General features: G+C 39.8%; 1 protein-coding gene across 1 annotated transcript in view; it reads left to right on the top strand.

The window, feature by feature from the left end:
* Window positions 1-24,570, top strand: part of LOC105989603 (chromosome unknown open reading frame, human C1orf21) — a 119,226-nt gene that overhangs the window by 83,231 nt on the left and 11,425 nt on the right. Inside the window, exons 4-5 of the mRNA XM_013021732.1 lie at window positions 11,492-11,568; window positions 16,255-16,315. Of these exons, the coding sequence (XP_012877186.1) occupies window positions 11,492-11,568; window positions 16,255-16,315 (138 nt within the window). The remainder of the gene's footprint in view (window positions 1-11,491; window positions 11,569-16,254; window positions 16,316-24,570) is intronic.

The following is a 24,570-nucleotide window of genomic DNA, read 5'->3' as shown; positions in this document are numbered from 1 at the left end:
GAATAAAGCAGTCAGAATAATTACGGTAATGTCATGATACTTTAATATTGTCATTTGTCTACACAAGGCCTTTCAGCAGACACAAATGATTCTTCCATGTTTTCTTTCTAGAAGCAAGCATTAAAGTGCTAGAAACTTTGTAAATTGCTGGAAATTATCATCATTACTCATTCAAAAACTTAAGCCAAAGTTCTGCAATAAATAATTTGATATATCACTAATGAAAAAGAAGAATGTAAATTGGTAAATGAGCTTAATTCCTAATTGAATGGCCTTTGGGGTAGGTCTCCAAGTTGTTTAGTGTTTGGCATGCTTGCCCTGACCATACTACATTTGCTAGGTTAGATTGAACCTGTGTGATTAACATTGTGTCAGTCAACAAATGCATAGGCATTTCCCCTCCATGCACTTTCTGAATCATGATTGACTAACAAGTACCTGGGCTGTTCAACTTACTTATGGACAAAGGGAGGTGGAACTAAGATGTTCTGAGTACTAATGGTTTGGTTCTACTCATTTGATTTTGTTTTCCTTTCTTTCATATGTTCTTTGTTCTGTTTTGTTTTGTTTTGTTTTGGGTCCGGTCGTGGATCTTGAACTCTGGGCCTGGGCGCTGTCCCTCAGCTCTTCAGCTCAAGGCTAGTGCTCTACCACTTCAGCCACAGTGCCACTTCCAGCTTTTTTCTTTTTGCTTATTTGGTGCTGAGGAATCGAACCCAGGGCCTCATGCATGCAAGGCAAGCGCTCTACCACTGAGCCACCTTCCCAGCTCTTTCATATGTTCTATAAACTCTCACAAGACATAAGTCTTTGTACATATAGTAGGTAGGGACAGTATCATCTTTTGGGGGTTTTAGCATCAGCATTTTATTATCTTTTCATAAAGTTCTGGGACATAAAGGGAGGGGAAGAAAAAAATGAGTGATTAATGCTATGGCACGAATAAGGATTAACTGCATATTTTCTGAACATAATTTATTTTAAAATTTTTTCTGCAGTTAACAGTTTTGGTTAACAGTTACTGGGCTGAAGTTCAACATTTTTTAATTAAAAATTACAAGCTCACTCTACCCTGACGCAATACTATATACAACTCAAAGACTAAATGGACAAAACCTTTAAATTGTTCAATAGCACCCTCTAGCATATAGAATTTTAAACTGTTAGACGAGGTAGTGAACTCTAGCTGTCATTTTCTCTGTGAAATATACCTTTTTCATGTGCCTACTTGTATGGCACATTTTCAACCTTATCCCTGAGCTGAATGTCTGCAGGCAACTACAGTAGATAGTATAGTATGATCTAGAAAAATAATTTGCATAAAAATGTTTTCAAAATTGTTTTACTTTATCTTTAGCTGTCTAATATCCATTGTTTCTGCTTTGGTTGGCTAGCTTAGAGATTTTTTTTTTTTTAGTCTTGACAATAGCTTTGGTACTGTTTTTGATAAATATTATTACAACTGATCTTGAAAAGAAAAGAAACAGCGCTGGGAAAAGTTCCTAAAGCAAGTTGGGAAAATCTTCATGATAGAACCATCTGTGATCATCTTCAGTGCTGTCCAGGAGATGGCTCTGAAGCAACAGTCTCTGGGCTTTGTGACATGGGCTGGCAGGCTCTTTAACTCTCTATGACTTAGTTTCTTTCTATGTACAATAAGTTAAGAGTGATAGCACCTCTGTCATGGAGCTGTGATGATTAATGCATACATAGCACCTGCCTGATGATGGTGGCTGTTAGTATCATGTTTTCACAAGAACCCGTGGATGTGGTCATAATCTATAGCTCAGACGACCTGAATTCAAACCCTCTGAGAGACTTTGAGTAACTTCCTGAAGTTCAATTTCCTTGTCTCAGCATGGAGATTTTAATAACAACTGCCGCATCTGGCTGCAGAGTTCAGAAATGTGTGGAAGTGTCTAGACTGGACTGTGCTAGAGTAGGTGGGACACAACCATTGGATTTTGTGCAGTAATAATGATAATCTAAAATGAAGAAAACAGGAGACGGCAATCTCAACATTCTGTACGCTGAAGACAGACAACTCAGGTAGAAAGTCAGTAGAAGAAAGCCAGTTAGACTACAGAAATGACAAAAGGATCAGAGATTGCTAGCAAAGGTATCTCTGGATATGGATGGAGCTATAAAACAAGAGCATTGAGTGAAAGTTAGTTTGAAAAGCAAACATCTGATCACCACGCCCCTTGCAGCAGATACTGTTAAGGGCAAGAACAACAAGAGTCTTTTGTCTCTGTGTGCTGGTCCTGGGGTTTAAACTCAGGGCCTAGATGCAGTCCCTGAGCTTTTATGCTCAGGCTATCACTCTCTCACTTGAGCCCCCTCCATTTCCAGCTTTTTTGGTGGCTAATTGGAGATAAGAGTCTCACAGACTTTGCTGCCTGGGCTGGCTAAAATTATAGTCATAAGCCATTGGCACCTGGCTCAAACTAAATCTTTTAAGTGGAAATCCATGTCTGAATACCAATACTCTGGGTGCTAGCAAGCAGGTGCAAATTCTCCAAGTAGATAGGAGATAAGATGTGCTATCTCTTTCCTGTTTACCAACTCAGACAGATAGTCCTAAGCTCACTGCCCTTGGAGTTATATAACAAAAATCTCTGTCACATCCCCGAGACCCATAGTCCACATGACTCATTGTGTACATACATTTCCAGCCAGTCTAGAGCCCACACTGAACTAGGAACAAGCAGCCAGGGTCCCATAGCCTGTTTTGATGGCCCTGTCAGGGATTTGTCATTATTTACACAATTCTCTTCTTATGGTATGTTTGCAATGCTTCAACCAAATAACATATAAACCCTTTACAGCCAAAGACATATCTTATTTCTTTGTGTAGTAATTAATAGTCATCAGCACCCAATATTGCTTGAGGAATGCATAAATGAACCTCTGCCTTTCTTTACTTGTATGCTATACTAACGTTATATTATTATATTATAAATAATATTATACAACATTCTCTGCCTAGACAGATCTAGGCAGAGAAAGGATTGAGGGCTCAGGAATAAATGTGGGGGGCCAAGGAATGAGGGTTGAGAAACTGAGAGGGAAGAAGAAACACTGACTTTATTATCATCTTGACTAAAACCATGACTGTGACCCCAGGGAAAAAAGAGAGCAACAGATCCCATCCAAGCAGGTGAGCAGTGTCATGTTTGAGTCGGGTTATAAGAACCTTAGGATTGCTTTTTTTTTTTTTTCTTTTTTTGGGGCTGGTCATGGGGTATGAACTCTGGGCCTGGGCGCTGTCCCTCAGCTCTTCAGCTCAAGGCTAGCACTCTATTACTTAAGCCACAGCACCATTTCCAGCTTTTTTTCTTTTTGCTTATGTGGTGCTGAGGAATCGAACCCAGGGCCTGAGGCATGCAAGGCAAGCACTCTACCACTGAGCCACCTTCCCAGCCCCTGCTTTTTTTTCTTTTTAAAGTATGTCCCAAGTTCTTTCATGGAAGGAAAAAGACCTTAACATGCACCATTTCATTCTGAATACCTTTGAAGTATTCCCCCATAATCCTTTTAGGTCATAGTGGTTTAAAAATGTCAGCTGTTATTCTTCCATTTGTAAGAGTGGCCATTTGTGTAAGATCTTCTACAAAGTACACAGCAATCTAGAGTAGTCACATTCATGAGATGTAGTGTCCAGGGGTGAGGAGAAAAGTATGGAGAGCTGGTAATTGATTAGCCAGAGTTTGAGCTTTGCAAGATGGGAAAAGTTTTGGAGATATATGGTGGTGGTGGTGGTGGTGGTGGTGGTACAGAAAGGTAAATATAAATGCCATAGCACTCTACGCTTAAAAACAGTTCAAGTGATCAAGTTTATATGTTATTTTACACATTTTTTAACTGTCCTCCCCTCCTTCCAAAGCAATTTCTTTATTGTACAATGAATCATTGCGTGATAAGGAGGCCCCGCACCACACCAGGTATACTGTACTAAACCACCAGCACATGAGTGTAAAAGACAGACCTGGCCCACTAGAGGTTGACACAGATTTTAAATAACAATGTACAACTAAGATTGGAGGGAAATCTTAGCTCCAGATTCTCCAAACCTTGTTTTAAAAAATGGCTTACATCTGTAATCCCAGCTACTCAGACAACTTAGACCTAAGGACTGACAAACTAGCCCAGGCAAGAAAGTTTGTGAGACTCATCTCCACCAAAAACCTGGAAGATGAGCTGTAGCTCAAGTGGTAGAGGACTAGTCTTGAAGGAATGAAGGGAACAAAAATAAAAACAAAAACCTCAGCAGGGATAGAGTCCAGGCCCTTGAGTTCAACCCCCAGGACCAACAACAACAACAAAAAAAAAAGTTGAAAGTTTCTTGTTTAATTCATCAAATCACTCTGCTTGTTTTATGTTTTTCAAAGCAGTAAACAGAAAACTTACATATATCAGCATTAGACTTCTGGACGTAGATCTGTTAAAACACTTACTTGTTTGTTTATATAGTGAGTAATCCCAAAAGACAAGTAATGTGCCACATAATCCATTGCACAACAGTGGCCCAGGGGCTTGGCTGTCCTGGACAAAGTACAGATGCCATAAAGGTATGAGATGCTGGGCTTTACCAGGGTGTGATCTCACACCCACAGAGCATTGCATATGCTTATGGACTCTTGAGAACTCACAGCAAATGAACTTTAGGAAAGAAATATGGCACTTGGTTTATGACTCCAATGCCAATCCATTTTACAGACAGAAGCCCCATGTCATTTCCAGTGAGAGAAATAAAGTATGACTGGAACCAAAGCAGCTGAAGGAACCAGACTGGACATCACAATTTGACCAAGGAAGAACTAGAGTTCAGAAAAGAATTACATGCTGGAATCTAGAAAAACACACGCTAGAAGTGGCCAGCTCTTCACAAACTAGACTGGACCACGTATGGCCTATACATTTTTAAGTAACTATACATTTTTAAGTAACACACTTTTTAGGTAATTTCCAGAGTTTCTATTTCTTAATCTATAAAGTTATCCAATTAAATGAGATTAAATAATAATACAAATACCTAGACTATGATGAGGTTTTTTTTTAATTCTTAGAGGTTGTTATATATTTTCATGAAGCATTATTCTGTTATTATTATATAGGGTATAGACTAAAAAAGTAAAGTGACCAGGTTTATGCCCTAGTCTTATCCTGCAATACTTTTCTGCCCTGGTGTTATACATGAGTTTAGAAGCAAGCAAGGCACTTTTGGAGATGGTCTAGCATAGACTATTGTTCTGCATCAAATAAAGCTAATGCCTAGAGATACTAAAAGACTTAAAGGTCAGATTTGGGCTGGAGTATCTATCTACCAATATTTCACCCAATATTTCACAGACATGAAAAGAGACACCCAACACCAACTCCTTGGGCTTTTAGGAAACATGGAGTTGTTCCTTTGACCACATACACACGAATCTGCTAAAAAGGGCTTAGGATAGATGTCAAGTGCATGGGTACTGCTCAAAAGGGAGTTCCCCCCTTGGGAAACTGGGAGGAGTCTACAGAGCTACTCAGCATGTTTTCATAAGTAAGCAAGTTAAAAGTGTTTTGTTGTTGCTGTTTTGGCAGTTGTAGGTTTTGAACTCAGGAACTTGAGCTAGCCAAGCAGACACTATGCCATAATTATATAAAGTCACTCTGCATCCCCCACCCCATCCCATCAGTAAGAACTTAGGTAGAGATAACAAACAACAAGTCTTATATTAAATAAGATTTATAAATTAACAGAGCTAGTAAATCAAGTCTCCGATGGGTGGGGGGGAAAAGGGGTGGCTCTAATTTATAATTTGTCCATCTCCATAATGTAAGTCCCATAAAGGCTAATTTCCAACTACGTTACCCACAGAATTCCTAAATATGTAACAATTGGCTCTCACTAGTAAGGAGTGGGTCTAAGGTGCAATTGGATGTGTGTATTATTTAGCCAGTATAAATAACCTCTTAGAAAATTTGACATTGAATGACTTTGGGGAGAGCTTATTCTTGCCATTACCTTTTCCTTAGTGTCTCTCCTCCTACTATTTAATCAGAACATGTTCTCCTGGCCTAAACTGCTCTGGGCCAGAGGACATTGTTACCATTTTCAACAATTGGCCAGAGGTGCATTCTTACGATTCTGACCCATATCATTAAAAGTGTGTCCCATCCAGGCCTCAAGCTCATCTTTAGATACTAGACCATAAGAAGGGACTTAAAAACGATGTGCCCTGTTCTTTCCTTCATCCTCTTTATGTAGATGTAGCTTTTAAAAGAATGCAAACTATATATGGAAAGATGCAGGTACAGAGCTCCTTACCTTTGGGCCAGTAGTTCTCTTTACCTTGTGATACATCTTATGATACATCTCAAAGCCTGTTTCTTCAATGTTCTTGTCTGTTCATTCTTATCATACATACTTGTAAGGATTAAATGATAATACCTTAATAAAACCTAATAGCATTAATATTGTTGCTGGCATCTGTTCCATTAGTGCTTGGGGCCTGTGTCCCAAGTGTCTGTATTAAGTTATTTGACACTCAAAGGCCCTAGTATGATGGCTGGCAATGGGGAAGGTACCATGAATAGCAGAACAGCCATAGTTTTCAAAAGCTCATCTCTCCAGTTTCAAGTTAGTAAAAACATATAGAACCTCAGGTAAGAGCAAACTAAGCATGATGGTGTTATATGGGGAGTTTCTTTTCTATAGCATAGGAAGGGGGTACGGAGAGAAAGGGAGAGCAGGAGAGAGAGAGAGGGAAGGAGAGAGAGTATGAGAACACAGGGAGAGAAGAGGAAAGGGTGAGAGCATATACACATATATATATGGTAATATATATATATATATATATATAATTATTAGCACACACACTGGAGTGTTTTGTTTTGTTTTGTTTTGCTGTCCCAGCATGTTTCCTACTGAATGACTGTTGGACAACAACCACAATGCATATATCTATGAGCTAACATTTCAGTAACCTAGTGACATTGAGAAATGTTACCTTTCTGTTAAATTTTACCAGGAAACTGAATGTCATTGTTGACCTGGTAAAAGTTTCTACTTCATGATGGCATATGCTAGAATACAAGCAAAGCTTGTATAGCCTTCAGGAGAGCAGATGGCCTTATATCTTGAGGCCATCCAGTTTGGGAGAGACATAGCTTAAAACACTGACATAGTTTTTGGTCACTTTGGGTTCTTATAGAAGTGTTGCAACAGGGCCAGTTCTATTTTCTTTTTTTATTGTCTGTCCTGGAGCTTGAACTCAGGGCCTGGGCACTGTCCCCGAGCTCTTTTGCTCAAGGCTAGTCTTCTACCACTTTGAGCCACGGTGCCACTTCCAGTTTTCTGGTAGTTAATTAGAGATAAGAGTGTAATGGACTTTCTTGCCCCGGCTGGCTTTATACTGTGATCCTCAGATCTCAACTCCCTGAGTAGCTAGGTTTCCAGTCGTGAGCCACAAGCACCTGACTCAGTTTTATTTCTAAAAGAGGAATAGTTGGTCATTGTTTTCTGTGAACCATCATCCCAGCCCTGCCCCCTACAGTTACTTTGAAGGAATTGTACAGTCAGTGTCCCTAGTATGGAGTGCTGGCAGCTTGGAATTAATAATTCACAGTGATTTTACTTCAAACAATAAAAATGAAATGGAAATGAAAACAATACATCTTGTACACAGGAGAAGAGAAAAATGTTGGCAATGCTAATTGTGAAACACTAACATCAGAGGCACACAAAAAGTTGAAAATATCTCAACAAACCTTCATGTGAAGCCCTGTTAGGTACCTTCATAATATGTGATTGTAAATGTATGTGCACATGTATATGAATTAATAAACTCTGTAGGTAGCTGCCTAAAGGTTTTAAGCATGTCTAAAGGACCGTGATGTTTTTCTCTTGCCAAGACATGCTTTTGAGATGCTGCCTGGCAAAACAAGAATCAGTTTATCTTCAGGACTACAGAGTTTATTCAGGCTCTTAATCATATACTTTAATTTTCTTTTGATTTATTTTTACTGCCAGGGGAAGATTTTCACTGAAGTAGAGAGATAAGGAATGGAGGAACAAGTTGATATCAGTTGTATTTTTAGGAGTAGAAGCATCAGCAATGTTGATAATCACAATGTATCTTCAAAGCTCAAAGGGTTTGGGAGATCATGTGAAGAGGAGGGCCATCTCAATGCTTAGTAAACAAGACATGCAGCCTAAGGTGGAAAATGATGAGAAGGATTCGCTATCGCAAGATTAATGACATTGGAGCTATTTTCATCTCTCACTTTGTTTTTTGTTTTGTTGGTTATGGGGCTTGAACTCAGGGCCTGGGCACTGTCCCTGGCAAGACTAGTGCTCTACTACTTGAGCCACAGCACCACTTCCGGTTTTTGTATTTTTTATTGGAGATAAGAGTTTCACAAGGACATGTCTTCCCAGCCTGGCTTCAAGCTGCAATCCTCAGATCTTAGCCTCCTGAGTAACTAGGGTCACAGGCATGAGCCACAGGCACCCAGAATCTCTCAGTTTTAAAGAGAAGTCAGTCATTGCTGTTGTTCATTGCTTGTCCCTGGGCACTCAGCAGCTTCCATGAAGCACCATCTCCTTCCTGGGCCTCAGCTTCCATGGCCAAAAGACAGCTTGGAGCTCACCCTTCTCTAGTCATGCATTAGCCTTCCCTACTTTCTTCTACCTTAAGTTTGGTATAAAATGCTAGATTTCACCTGCTGTTGCCCACCCAGCTCCACAGAGGGCACAACATGTATTTTATACTTCTTAAATGTTCATGAAAACGTTCTTAATTTTAACATAAGATAATCATGTTTCTGGCGTCAGAAGATAACAAGAACAACAGAAAAAAAATACTCTACTTTTTGTATGTATAAATGTATCAGTCCTGGGGCTTGAACTCAGGGCTTGGGCACTGTCCCTGAGCTTCTTTCGCCCAAAGCCAACACTCTACTACTCGAGCCACAGACCCATTTCTAGCTTTTTGTTGCTAGTTTATTGGAGATAAGAGTCTCACAGACTTTCCTGCCCAGGCTGGCTGTGATCCTCAGATATCAGCCTCCTGAGTAGCTACAATTATATAGGCATGAGCCACCAGTATCCAGCTAAAATTACTTTTGTTTTTAGAGAATTGATACTTTGTGGATTCACTCATGTTAAATAGCAAATGAGAACTGAAGTCATTGGATATCACTGGCTAAAATGGTGTCTATTGTTGTGAGAGAAATGAAAACAAAGGAGTTTACTTTGGGGCCATCTGTTGTTACCCCATACCACACAGCTTGTCTTGAAATGTGGATCTTGAAATGTGGACCTGGCCACAGCAGTTTTTAATTCTTCAATGTAGACACTTTTTTTTCTTTTTTCTTTTTTCTTTGCCAGTCCTGGAGCTTGAACTCAGGGCCTGGGAACTGTCCCTGAGCTTCTCTGTGCTCAAGTAGCACTCTACCACTTGAGCCACAGCCTCACTTCCAGCTTTTTCTGAGAGTTTATTGGAGATAAGAGTCTCAAGGACTTCACTGCCTGTGGCCATCCTCAGATCTTAACTTTCCTGAGTAGCTAGGATTAGGGGCATGAGCCACTGGCGCCTGGTGTTGCAGACACTCTTAAATTATGGACACACCTCACATTCTTTGAGTATAGTCTTCTGTTCAGGAGGCTTAGAATTTCTTTCTTTAATTTTAGAGGTATGTTTCACAGACAAATTATAAAGCACTTTGATTTTTCTTCAAAATCATAAAATAGAGCCAAACAACATTGGCTTACACCTGTGATCTAAAATCTAGAGGATCAAGATATCAGGCCAAGCCCAGGCATAAATGACCATGAAAGTATTCTAAAATAGGCTGAGGAAACATGGATTAAGTAATAGAGTACCACCCAAGCAAGCAAGCCAAGCAAGTGCCCACTGGTGGATCATGCATATAATCCTAGCTTCCTAGGAGGCTCAGAATGGGAGGATCAAAGTTCAAAGCAGAAGTGTGTGAGACCCCTTTTCAATGGAGAGCAGGTAGATTGGTACAAGCCTGTTACCCTAGCTACAATGAGAAGCCTAATATAGGTAAATAGTGAGACCCTATCTCAAAAACAAGTGCAGACTGGTAATGTAGCTCAGCAATGAAGCACTTTCCTAGCAAATGTCAGGCCCTGGGTTTAAACCCTAGTATTGCTGAAAAATATAAATAAATAAATAAAAACACTGAATGGTAGTCTTGTTGGAAAGCATACTTACATGTGCTACAGGTGTGGAACTCCCAATACCCAGGCTGCTCCCGTGGTCTGAAGAGGACGACCTTACGAGATACTGACTTTTATATATGATAAGGAATTAATTGAACTGCTTCAAACACTTCTAACTGTGGTGGGACTGATGTTTATTACTGTGCTAGGTGGGGATGTGAGGTAACTGGGGCGGGCTCTTGGATCATGCACAAAGGCCCTCCCTATCCTAGGCTGGCAAATCTCGACCCCTAGACTTGCCTCGAACCCCCTGTGTAGCCAATGCTATTCTTACCAATGTAATCCTGTTAAAACAGCCTTTACAGAGGAAGGAAAAGGATAACTAACTGGGAGGTGGGTCTGCCATTAAAACAAAAAAAGAGGGGGGGAATCTGTGGGGAACACAGGCAGCAAAGATGGCGCTGAGAGGGAGTTGAGTGGGCAGAGCCCAATTTACTGTAGCGCACATGGGCAGCAAAAATTGCGCTGAGAGAGAGTAGAGTGGGAAAAAGTCCAATTTACCTTACGTTCAGTGCACTGGTGCATGATAGGATGTGACCTTGACAGTGATTGGTTCCTCTTCCTCCCCTACCATGCCACCCGCCCTTTTTTGGGGCTTTAAAAAGGGCTGCTCTCTGTTAATAAATGAGTTTTCTACCTGCTTGAAAAAAATAAATAAATATAAACACTGAATGGTAGTCTTGTTGGAAAGCATGCTTACTGATATCGTGCATATAAAGATTTGACAATATTACATTGCTGTGTGGATTGTATACTGGGAATATGAAACTGTGTCCAGCTATTAAACTTCAGTAGTCCAGTTGAATCCAGTTCCAATATTTGTGATGAGTTTGAGATGTTAGCTGATCTTAGTCATAGCTAGAGCCCATGCTGAAAGTAGTTTTGTGTCTCAGAAACTGCAGTTGTCTTCTACAAATAAAATGCACTTCACCAGTTAGCGTGGGCAAGCCAGAAACCACTGGGTTGATACAGCCACTCCCCTTCCTCTCTCACGATTCTTCTGTTCTTTGATCTTTGAAGAACTGAATACTAGCTGCTGGTTGTTTTCTAAATAAAGTGAATTCCTCCTTTCCCAGCTGTGTTCCCTGTTCAAATGTCTGGCAGGTTCCACCTGAATTGTATAGCATCTTTTCAAGGACCTTTGTCCTTGTGAGTTAACCAACTAACACATGCAATGGCCATTCTGTGGTGAAAAATCCTAATGCTGTTTTATTGCCAGTCCTAACTCTGTCTTACCTGTGTGCTTGTGCATTTCAGGAAAAAAGTGCCACCTCTAATGCAAGACTTAAAACTAATAAGGAAATTCCGGGATTAGTCCATCAACCCAGAGCAAAGTAAGTCCTAGTTCTTGTTTTCTTTTAAAACTAAAAAAATGCTTTCAGAGTGAGTTCTGTGCGGCCTACAATGTAACCAAGATTTATAGCAAAGTTTTAATAATTGAGGTAGTGTGGCCCTGCAAAGCATATTGAAGCCAACATTTTCAGGAAAATAAAAAGAAATACCTTTATCATGAGATGACATTGAAAGCAAATTTCTTGTAAGACATGAAAGATACCCAGATCTTAAGAAAATCAGTAATTAAGGTGGGTGCACTAAAACTAAGAACTTTTATTTATCAAAATTACTATAAAAGACTAAAGTTCACAAAAGAGAATAAGATCATGTAAATAGTTGTCATTGCCTTTTAAGGATGTAGAAAGTAATTCTACAAATGAGTAGGCAAAAGACAAAGAGCCCTTAAAAAAAAATCTAACCATGTGAACAATCATTTTACTAGAGATCTACAAATGGCAGATGTTTATGAAAAGCAATGCCATTCTATACCACCAGACTGGATACATTTGATATAAAGTTTACCAGGATGTGGAATAGTACCTTTAACCCCTGCTGGTAGGCATATATATATATATATTGGTTCAATTTCTTTGGCAATCAATTTGCAATATCTAGTAAAATTGAATCTAGGTGCAGTTTACCCTCTAGCAACTGCACTCCCAATTATATATCCTTGGGAAACTCCTGTAATGCTCGTACAACTGACATGTTTTGATATATCCATAGCAGCATTGTTTGCATGAGCTATTGAAGGTAAAGGCTCATCAAAAAAAGAAAAGAAATGATTGCTTTATTTATAGTAGCTCACACCTCTACTTCTAGCTACTTAGAAGTCTGTGATCTAGGGAATCAGAGTTTAAGGTCAATCTAGACAGAAAAGCCTGAACAATTCCATCTCCAAGTAACCAGCAAAAAAAGCTGAGCTGGAACAGTGGTTCAAGTGGTACAGTACGTATGACTGCTAAGCAAACATGGCTGTTTTCATGTTGCTACTATTACCTCTGTGGAAGTTAGTGACAACTGTAGACTGTTACAGTAGGAGGGACTCAGAGGCAAGCTCTCTTTCTAGGTGAGGCGGCAAAGGTCCTGTACCTCACCTGTGCTAGCAAACTGTGCTACTACTGCCAAGCATCTGAATTGTAAGAATTGAATAACACTGCACTTTATTAACAAATATTTCTTATTTTACCATATGTACAAGGCAATATATGTTTAGAACTTGAGCCAGAAAATGTCCACTTGAACACCAACTCCTAGATATGACATTGTTATGAAGACTTTGCACACTTCTCAGAAACCCTATATATACATATGGTTATCTCATTATCTTAAGATATATATCTACCTCTTAATGCCTTTTCTATCTGGGGCCTATAGCAGTCCAGAAACCTTCTCTGTTAAAGAGTTTGGCCCAAAACCAAAAGGAACAAAAGTGTCATAAATGTCAATTGTGCACTGCACCCTCAGGAATGTCACCAGTTCCTTCAGCACCATATTCATTACTTTTTGCAGTGACAAAACCAAACAAGTTGAAAGAGGAAGGACTGATCTTGCCCAGTTTCAGAGCACTTAGCCAGGCCTCATGTGCTGGCACAACTCATGGTGTCAGGAGCATGTGGAGGAGAGGCTGCTCACCTCACAGTGGACAGGAAGCAGAGAGACTAGAAGGAACTGGAGACCCAGTACAACTTTCAAAGGCATGCTCCCTGTGACCAACTTCCTCTATCTAGATCCTACCTCATAAAGGTTCCTGAACCTCCCAAAATAGCACAACCAGCTAAAAACTCAGAGATCAACATATGAGCCCATGGGAAATGCTTCAAATTCAAGCCGTGACAGAGTCTGGCTTTGCTCTTTTCAAGCCTAGGGTAGAAGCAGCAGCTGGGGGGAAAAAAAACAGAAGGAAGACTGATATTACTCTAACAAGAAGAGATGAGAGCAGGATCTTTAAAGCAAACCCCACAAGGGTTTCAGGCCATTTTGCTCATAGCCAGCCAACTCCATTCATACAGTTGGTTCTGGGTATCAGGGAAAGAGCATTATGAATTAAGATCACAGGAATGGCCTCACTCCAAAATCAAAGTTAAGTGGTATTTGTAGTATCTCTACTGAATATTCTACTTAGGAAGGTTTGCAGTTTTAAAAAACTTTTTGATATAACCAGATGCTATGATGCAAATCTGTAATCCTGCCTACTTGGAATATGGAAATTGAGGAACCACAGTTCAAGTCTGGCTTGCGCATCAAAGTTTGTGAGACTTGGGGCTGGGAAGGTGGCTCAGTGGTAGAGTGCTTGCCTTGCATGCATGAGGCCCTGGATTCAATTCCTCAGTACCACATAAGTAGAAAAAGCTGGAAGTGGTACTGTGGCTCAAGTGGTAGAGCACTAGCCTTGGGCTGAAGAGCTGAGGGACAGTGCCCAGGCCCCACGACTGACCAAAAAAAGTTTGTGAGACTCTACCTCAGCCAATGCTGTGCGAGGTGGGCACTTGTCATCCTGGCTCCAGAGGCAGGCACAGTGGTGGGTACAGTATGGCATGTCTGTCATCCCAGTGACTCCAGGAAGCACAAGCAGAAGGTCCACACTCCAGGCTGACTGAGAGATAGAGTGAGATCTACCTTCAAAATAAATGTGAAAATGAACTAGAGGCATGCCTAGCAAAGAGGAGCCTCTGAATTCAAACCACCAAAGAAAAAGTACTTAAGCAAGTACTTGCTTAAGAAGATAAAATCATGTGGAATCAAGGGAAAGTCAGTACATAATAAATGACTTTTTCCCAAAAAAAAATTGTGTGTGTATGTGCGCACATACACATGCACAGGCCATTCCTGAAGTTTGAACTTAGGGCCTGAAGTCAGCATTCAACCACGTAAGCCATTGCTCCACTTGTGGCTTTTCAGTTAATTGAAGATGAGTTTCACAGATTTTCCTGCCCAAGCTTAGCTTTGAACTGCGATCCTCAGATCTCAGCCTACTGAGTAGCATGAGTCATCAGCACCTGCTTCTCCTTATATTCTAATCATCCAAAATTATGTTATTCCTTTCATAGAGAGGAAGTTTGCCAAACAGAACATTTTCCTTTTTTTTCCCAGTGATCTAATGGATGGCAAAATTACAAATATGTGTGAAAGTGCTTTGTAAACTGTGAAATAATTAATGGTGTCAGGTATTTGCATTGTTTGCCTTTGCTATCAGAGTTGAAATCATGTGCCTGCAGAGTTTGAATATTGGCTTTGCACATAGGGAGAAACTGGAAGCCCCACTGTCAGCACTGTTTTGTATCACTTGTGCCTCTCCTCTGTGTCCATAAATGCTGAAGAGGTACATCAGGTGAACTCTCCACAATTAGGTTTTGGTTGTCTATGTAGTTCTGGGGATTGAATTCAAGGCCTTACACTTGCTGTGCAAGCATTCTACCATTTGAACTACACTGTCCGTCAAGTCCTTTTTCTTTTAGTTTACTTTTCATACTAACTTCGCCTTAGCCAGTATATTCTATCACCACCTTCTGAGTAGCTACTAGTAGGCATGTATCACCACATTAGCCCAATACAACTAGTTTGAAAAGAAAAAGCTATTCAACAATTTACCCTCCATCCCACCCCAAACACCACAATCAATTGGTATTAACATAAACTGAAAGAATGCTAAGTATGTCTGTCCCTCAGCATCTTCAACCTCCTTAGAATAACCACAACTATTTACTTGGTAGAAATAACTACTCTTAAGACCAAGTTACTACTGAGATCCGTATATACCACCCTCTCACCCTTCCCAATGCATGACTCTTCTCTTATTACCTTGCTTTCTCACCTTGAGTCACCACCAACCACGTCAACCATCTAAGGCTGTTAGATTATACAGAACAAACAAAACACAGGGCAAGTGCTATGCAGACATGCTTTCTGACATTCCAGTGCAGTGAGATGCATTTGTTATCGCCCATGCAGGAGGCCATGGAACAATGTCAGATCTTCCTTGTGCTCTGTGCTCATTGGTCTCCAGCCCACTCATGTGGATAGAGACAGCTGTGTACCATGTTGATCTGTCAACATCTCTTATATATGTCCTTCAATAACTGGGAAACAGTGGGGGGGTTTGTTTGCTTTTGTTTTTTTGTCAGACATGGGGCTTGAACTCAGGACCTGGGTGCTGCCCCTGAACTCTACCACTTAGGCCCACAGTATCACTTTCCATTTTCTGATGGTTAATTGGAGATAAGAGTCTCACAGACTTTCCTGCCCAGGCTGGCTTCCAACCCCAAATCCTCAGATCTTAGCTTCCTGAGTAGCAAGGCTCATAGGCATGAGCCACCACCACCCAGCTTATGGATAGTTTTGGGTTTTTTTTTTGTATGGGTCTATGTAGAGTTGGAATGTGCTAGGTGCCACTTGCTTTTTATTTCTTCTTATAAATATGTTCTTGAAAAAATGTTTGGCACATACCTCCCAGTAATGGTACTACTATAAATAATATCCATACATTAAAAGGAAATAGTATTCCTTCACTCACAGGCAATGATAGATTATTAGGAAATACATTTGCAAGATGATAGCAATGGCATTTGTTCTTAATGTAACATTAAAGTATTTCAGTGAAAAACTCTAAAAGTTTAAAGATGCATCATTTTTCATTGGAAGGGCTGGGTTTGTTGAAAATAAAGACTTAACTCTTTGTTTTCCAGCATGCACATCTCTGAGAGCCAACAAGAATTCTTCAGGATGCTGGATGAAAAAATTGAAAAGGTAAGAAGTCAAATGCATGGACCACATATTTCAAGGGAAATATGTTCTAATTAATTTACAAAATAGGATAACAACATTCTATGTGTTATAAGCTTTTTGTAAAGGTGGAGAGTTAAAGCAATTAAGGGTGCTAGGGTATTATTCCAGTGGTACATGCTTATCTAGCAAGGTCTGAGTTCAAACCCTTATACCTCCAGAAAAGAAAATATAGTATAATGTTGGATGTGCAATGGTGCCCCTGAGATGCTGGATTCCCCCTTCTTAATAAAATGTATCAAAGTCAAACAGAGACTAGGAAACAGCCTTGGCCTTGGCAGCCAGTCCTTGTCACTATGGGTCATCTAGCACCTGATGCAACGTAGACTCAGACTCCTAGGAGTCTAGTGGATGCCCTTCTGCCTACAAAATTCTATGGAACACCTACTATAAACTTGACACTGAGCTGAGTTCTTCACTGACATCTTACACCTGCTGCAGTCAGTACCTCCTGCAGGATGATGGTGTGCTTCTCTCTAGCCCACACCTATTCAGTTGTCGCAGGTGATATGGATGGCACCAGGGAATTTTATAGACCGGAAAACCCGCTGAAACATGCCTGAGTCATTTAAGCAGAGTCACATGTCTGTGTGGAAATGCATCTGTAGTTTTCAGCTCAGAATGCCCATATGCTAGTGAACTGAGCAGCATATGGAAAACAGCAGTCAATAAGGGCTGACACCCTTGCAGAATTTAAATTCATCACTACAGAGAAATGACTTGTAAATGTTAATGTTACAAATCTTAGCATTGTCTTTTATGAACTTTATTGTAGAGATGAGTAAAATTCTGCATTCAGAATACCAGAACACCATGGTTATCATAAGCAGATTCACAATGTATATACAATGTTTTTACAATGCAATATAATATATATATATATATATATATATATATAGTCACTTAGTTGAAGATAATAAAGGGGTCTTAAGTTCCTCAATAAAGTAGCCCTACTTTGAAGGGGATCCCTAAAAGAATATTGCATAATTTTCTGCCTTCATTACAGGATGAGCATATTGCAGCAGTATGTAAGATGCAAGAGATAATGAATTTCAATGGTAGTTTACTCTGCAGCAGTCCCTGGCTATGTATATTTTAAAGTGTAACCTTTTTTAAAAATTTTTCATTGAAATTCTGGCATATGCATGACTTTTCAGATTGAAAACTTCATCTAGGAGCAATTACCAAGTATCACATATTGGTCCAAAAGCTGTTCAGCTTGCTGATAACACTTTGTTTTAGTAAAGAGAAACATAAAGAGAAATATTTTGTTCCCACAGTAATGATAAAGATCTTTCCTCTTTCTGTTTGTTTGGGTTTTTCCCTTTTTGGTAATAAAAAGATCCGCTTAGTAGTTAAAGGAAAAATTGAAACCTGGATGCTGTCTTTTTATTTTATTTTTTTTTGTTATTAAAGAAGCAACTTTATTGAGAAGGTTCCTACACTGACTGGCCAGGGCCACAGCACAGACTCGGGGAGCTGATACTGTGACCCCCTGGATGCTGTCTTTTTAAACAACATGTGTAAACCCTGACAAGGCATTGAAGATGATTTAATCTCACTTCAACATGGCTGTATAATTAAAATTCTACCTCCTTCCCTTTAAAACTGAAGTGCATTACTACCACCTGAAATCTGATTTTCCTTTTTCCTTTTGCTTCCAGAGTACAGGGTATGATGTGTTTAGCATGACGAAAACAAAGTTAATAACATCATTTGCTAGAAACGTCCCTAAACCAAGAGGCACTTGGAGGCCAACAAAAATAGTAGTCTCACTATTGATTACATATATGTGTTTATGCCCATGTGTGTGTTTGTGTGTGCTTGGGATCAAACCTAGGACTGTAGTACGCAATCACTCTACCACTAAGCTATTTTTAACTTTATTTATATTTAGAGAAAAGCTGTTATTTCATTTGACATGTACCTAGTTGATTTCTATGGAGAACTTTCTATGCTCTGAGCTGTGATTTTTCTGTTTCTCTCCTCCTTCCTAAAGTTTATCTTTTTGAGTATGTTCTTCTACTTATCATTTGAATATTAAGCTTCCAGAAATTAAAACGCTCTTTCCTGATATGTGTGTGTGTGTGTGTGTGTGTGTGTGTGTGTGTGTGTGTGTGTGTGTGTCTAGTTTAATGTAATCTTTACCATTGTTTATATAGTGGAAATTGAAACTTAAATTCTTCCAGGTTGTTTTTCTGGGTTTTACTGTTGCTGAAGGTTTCTTTGTCCAATGCTAGCAACCTTATAGCTCTGATACATTTTTAGAATTTCTTAGACTTTATTTTAAAAAATGAAAGAAAGGAAGAAAGAAATGAAAATGATTAAACTCACCTAGAGCTTTACACTGAGAAAGGGAGTCATGCTAAGAGGTCTTGGGTTTTAAGATTTCATCTTTTCTGACAATATTCAGGAATTCCATTCTCCAGTCCTTAAATTGTTTTAAAAAGAAATAAAATAAAATCGGATTGATTGGAGATGGTAGCCTGCCCTTCCTTGAACAGTCCATTGTATCTATTGCATTTGTTAGTGTGGCTTGAAAATTGCCTTCCATATCTCCTCTCTGAATACCAAACAAAAATTTCTACACTGTTTCTCAGAATAAATGGAAGATCACCATTAGTATTCTGAAACTAGAGCTTTCAATTCTGTAACCTTTACAATGGAACTTACTTTCGATTTATCTTGAGCTACTTTGCTTTCAAGTTGTAAAGGGCTACAGGGCACCCTCATACCTCATCATACAAATGATTTCCTAAGAAGGTAATAAGGAGTAAAATAGTGGTTTTATCTCTAGTCTTTCACTGAAAAATGATTCTGCACATACCATGTACCACTAGTTTCTCAAGAAATAAAAATAGTTAAGAAATATTGGGGGGCTGGGAGGGTGGCTCAGTGGTAGAGTGCTTGCCTTGCATGCATGAGGCTCTGGGTTTGATTCTTCAGCACCGCATAAGCAGAAAAAGCCAGAAGTGGCACTGTGGCTGAAGTGGTAGAGCACTAGCCTTGAGCTGAAGAGCTGAGGGACAGCGCCCAGGCCCAGAGTTAAGGCCCCACGACCAACCAAAAAAAAAAAAAGAAAAGAAAAAAGAAATATTAGATACAAAATAATTGGGGACTAGTGCTTGTCTGGGTAAGTTCCATTTTTAAGATAAGTGCCTTTGAAATATATTCTTTTTTAGGGGGGAGGGTCTGGTCATGGAGCCTGAACTCTGGGTCTGGGCACTGTCCCTCAGCTCTTCAGCTCAAGGCTAGCACTCTACCACTTGAGCCACAGCACCACTTCTGGCTTTTTTCTTTTTGCTTATGTGGTGCTGAGGAATGGAACCCAGGGCCTCAGGCATGCAAGGCAAGTGCTCTACCACTGAGCCACCTTCCCAGCCCTGAAATATATTCTTTTACAGAGCACTCACTTTGAAGTGAAGGAGTTTTTTTTACAGTTGAAGGAGTCCATCCTTCATCACTGTTCACATCCATACCCCTGCCCTATACTGTCCACAGGGCTTGCCTCGTAGGTCAGGTGTGGAACTTCAGGTCCATTAACCAAGCAGCTTGGCTGCTTCCAGGTCACTTGGTGCAATTCCACTGTGCAGCTCAGTGGAAACCTGGCTCCCTACTATATCTGGAAACATCCAAGAAACAGATGTGGGTCAGCAAATAGCAAAGTTGAAAGGAGCTTAGTAATTGTTGGCTTACTTTTGCTTTGCCTTTTAGAGAGAAAAACTTATTACGAACCAGGAGAACCAGCTCATTACTGTTTTTTTTAAAAAAAAAAACTTATTGTACAGGTGATATATAGAGTGATTATAGTTACAAAAATCAGGTAATGAGTACATTTCCTTTTGAACAGTCTTCCAGTTTTTCCTTCCCTACCCCTTTTCGCCAACAAGTTGTATAGTTTATTTTCAGCATAAGTTCTAGTGAATATCATTGCTGCATTTGTTCACCTTTTGTCCCACCATTTCTGTGGCCTGCCTCCATCCCAAAGACAGATAACCGAACAAACAAGACAAAAAGAAAACAGAAACAGCAGCAAAGAAAAAAATGCTGCTGTCATTTCTTAGCGTTCATTTCAATGAATACTATTTTGTACAGTGAGATACACATAGCATTGCACCTTTGTGTTCCTCTCCTAAGAATAGCCTCTGGTCTCACTGTGTGTGAATGTCTAGCGTCCCATATAATTTATCATGTCCAAATATATTTTAGAGCTATCTTCCTTATATGAAAGAAAACATGTGCTCTTTTTCTCTGTGAGCTTGGCTTACCTTACTTAACACGATTTGTTCTAAACCCATCCATTTCCCTACAAATGACATAATATTATTCTGTCTAATGGCTGTGCAAAATTCCACTGAGTATAGGTACAATTCATTACTCTTTAGCTGCTTATTTTTTTCACTCTGAAATCTGTCCATTATTCCACTGGGATCTGTAGATGTTATTGTAACTGACAAGACACAGACTCCTAGAACTTTGTTGAAGTATTGGCATTTGCTTTAAGAAAATACCACAGAGGGGCTGCTCCCGCCATCTTCGGCCTCCGCCATGGCTAGCAGCCGCGCCGGGGCGGCGGCAGCAGCAGCAAATCTGAATACAGTGAGAGACCAGGGACATTCTTCTTGAGATTTCAAGAATTTTGAATACTGGTTTAGATATGGAAACCCTGTCTATTTGTGTACGGCTTTGTGAACAAGGAATTAACTCAGAAGCCTTATCATCTGTTATTAAGGAGCTTCACAAGGCCTCTGAAGCACTCAAGAAATAAAGAATATGTGAGCCAGCTATTTAGGAAAGGATGGCTACTAGGAGTGAAATAGTTATGGACTGTATGACCTGGGTAAATCCCTTGGGTCAGTATTCTCTCATAATTCTGGTAAGAAAAATAAAAAGAAATAGCTGGTCATGGTGGATCAAGCCTGCAGTCTAGCACCTCAGGAGGCTACTGGAAATATGACAAGCTGATCTTCTGGAGTAATTCTGATGAGAGTTCAGCTCTTCAAAAGAATTTGAAGATTACAGTGTCGTCAAGAATGTCCAGTTAGATTACTACATGAAGCTGTGTAGCATTTTTTTTCCTTTTTAAAAGAATTATAGAACCATAGCTTTATAAATCAGGGGAAAGTTGCTTACATGATGAACTATCATATGTGTTCATATCACATCTTATGGGCTCGTTTTAATAGTCTCTGCTTTGGCATTGCTGTGTTCATATTTATGTATTCCTTATTTATAGCTCTGATAGCTTTAATTTTCTAAGCAATCTGTCTATCAGATATGCACATCTGCTGTGCCTGGTTGAAGTATAGTGGAACCCATCACCAGTAATGTATAGTAGTTATGACTTATTGACATTTCCATTATAAACTTTAATTTTGAATTGTTTATGCATAATAACTGGGTTTATGTTTTGTCAAGCTGAAAGTTGACATGATTTCAGCCACCTCCTGTGAGTTTTGATTTGGATTCCTAATGTGTTAAAAAGAAAAAAGAAAATGTCACAGTGTGCTGTAGAGCAAAATAGTGGTTTTATCACTAGTCTTTCATTGTATCTAAAGGAAAAGCAAATATCTAGACTAAAAATGTGTCCATAGAGGAGGTTCTGAATATAAATACTAAATATAATTAACTTAAGATTTTAAGGTAGGCTTTTTACTTTATATTTCTATTTTCTTTTAAGAAGCAGAAAGGGTAAATAAAAATATTTTCTAGAAGCAAAATCAAAATTTTATAGTGTGTGTGTATGTGTGTGTGTGTGTGTGTGTGTGTGTGCCAGTACTGAAGTTTAAACACAGGGCCTCACTCTCTTTCTTGGCTTTTTCACTCAAGGCTAGTGCTCTACCACTTGAGCTGCCTAGCTCCACTTTCTATATTTTGCTTTATGAGTATATAAAAATCCTACTGATGACTAAGGAGTCTTCAGATCTCTTGAAGACCTTAAATATTTAATAAAGAATGACTCAGTACAAAGCCCATTTGTATCTGGTTAATATTTCTCGTGCAAGACTTCTTAGACTTTGTCAGGATTTCGATATTTTCTTTAACTCTTCTCAAAAGTTATAAAGGCTGTCCAAATAAAAATGCACATTGCATCCCGTACTATAGACTTTTTTTAACTGTGCTTTCAGGGTTTTAAAACTCCGTGGAATCTGTTCATGGGCCCCAGAAAAGAATCTGTAGGTTTCTTTGTTGTATTTCCTTGATGTACTTCTCACTGAGACCAACTGCAGGCACACACACACACCAGCCTAGATACAGCCCTTGTCACTGCATGTCCCTGACTTTGAAGAAGATTAGGGAAGTGAGTGCAGCCCTGTTCTCCTTCCTTTCCTAAAGAACTCACAGTGCTCCTAAGGCTGTCAGCCTGCCTGCTGATGCTCCCCTGCTCCTGTGTGACTTTCAAACTCTGCCTCTGTCAGTTGGGATTATTCAGTGTGACTTTCGGAGGAAATAGTCAGAGAATAATATATGAATCTAAAGTCAGCTGACTTTAAACGAATCCAATGTGTTTATCTGGTTTATCTGTCCATCTACCAAACCATCATTTATTTACACTTAGAAAAGATTTCGGTTCCTAAAGTAGCCTAGATTCTCTTGTTGTTCTCAGGACTAAACTAGTTGAGAATGAAGATCCAGGTAAGTCTGTATGTATAAGTTTACTTCAAGGGCTCTCTCTCTTGATGTCACAGCATGTCAATTTGACTCATGTCCTGAGTCGATGAGCCAGGGATCAGGTGTTTGATTTTCATCTGGTGAAGAGAGTGACTTGGTGTCATGATGACCTGTAATGTCAGGCCCTGTACGAACATCTCTTGAAGAGACGGTTGGATCTCAATACAACCAGAGAACTCATTGTAATTTTGACATATGAGCTGATGTGACAGATTTTAACTTTCTGGCCGTGTGGTTAAAGACCTCCTCCAAATCTGTGATTGCTAAGTAAACCTAAGACTCTAAGTAAACCTAAGACACCATACAGTGTCCTTTGGCCTGCCCTGTGTGAGGGGGTCACACATGTGTATTTCAGAAATGGGCTCATCTTTTATTATCATCCTATCAAACGATTTCTTGCTCTATGATAAATATACTCTGATCTTGCTTTTGCAAGCAACCACGTCCTTCATGACATCTCTTCTTACATGCCTTTATATTGCCTTCTCCACGCTCTCCCATGCATATAGACAAATTACAGCTATAATTACAAAGAGCAAGAATGTGACTCAGTCTTGTTTTGTTTTTATCCACACTGCTTTTATAGCTTTATGGAGAGGACTTTGTAGTCATCATGACAGTGGACTTGGTGTAGGAGCTACAGACATAGTGAGTGCTCTGGGCTGTAAGCGTCCTAAGCATTCCCTGGCTAGGAAGAACCTGTAATACAGTCAGGAAAATCAATCAGATCACCTCCTGAGCCTTTGCTCATTTTGCTTTCCCTAAGAGATTTGGTTTCCAGAGATTTCTGGAAGTTTAACCACCAGGTTATTCAGCAAGCAGCAAGAGAAGATTTTGGGTTCTGAAACAATTGTCATGAATGCAAACAAAAGGCCTTGCCATTTCTATGAGGGAGGCATGTCAGACACTCAGCAGTAGTATGGAGTGCCTGGGGAAGGGCTTCATCTTGATACCGGACAAAGGAGGGAGCCCAAGGTAGCAGCAAAGTGGGATGGTGCTGTACTTGGTTCTTTGATTTCTTCCCCTTCTGCTATGCCTTCCCCTTACTCTTCTTTGACTTCTCCACTCCTTCCTCCCAGAGGTCTTTCCACTCTTTGACATCTGTGAGCATTGCTGCAGCCCTATAGAGAACACCCTGGAATGGACAGTGCCCATCTTGGCAGCTCCCCCTGTATTGTTTACAGAATATCTAAGAGAACTAGAAGCATTGAACATCTCCCTAAGGTTAAGAATTGGGTCTCACTTGTCTTTATTTTCCTAGAACTTAGTAGAGGGTATAAGAAACACATTGATGAGTTGGTTCCATATCTTAGCTATGGTAAATAATGCTGCAGTAAACATAGTTGTGCTGGTAGCTTTCGTATGGTCTTGTTTGTGATCGTTTGGGTAAATGCCCAAAAGTGGGACCTCTATGTGGAGTCTTTTGAGGAACCTCCATACTACTTTCCAAAGTGGTTTACAAGTTTACACTCCCACCAACAATGCAGTAAGGTTCCCTTCTGTCCACATCCCCTCCAGCATCTGTTGTTATTAGAGTTCTTGATTAT

This window comes from Dipodomys ordii, unplaced genomic scaffold (genome assembly GCF_000151885.1).
Source record: "Dipodomys ordii isolate 6190 unplaced genomic scaffold, Dord_2.0 Scaffold57, whole genome shotgun sequence".
NCBI lineage: Eukaryota > Metazoa > Chordata > Mammalia > Rodentia > Heteromyidae > Dipodomys > Dipodomys ordii.
Note: the sequence above shows the minus strand (reverse complement) of the source record. Positions and strands in the feature narration are given on the sequence as shown.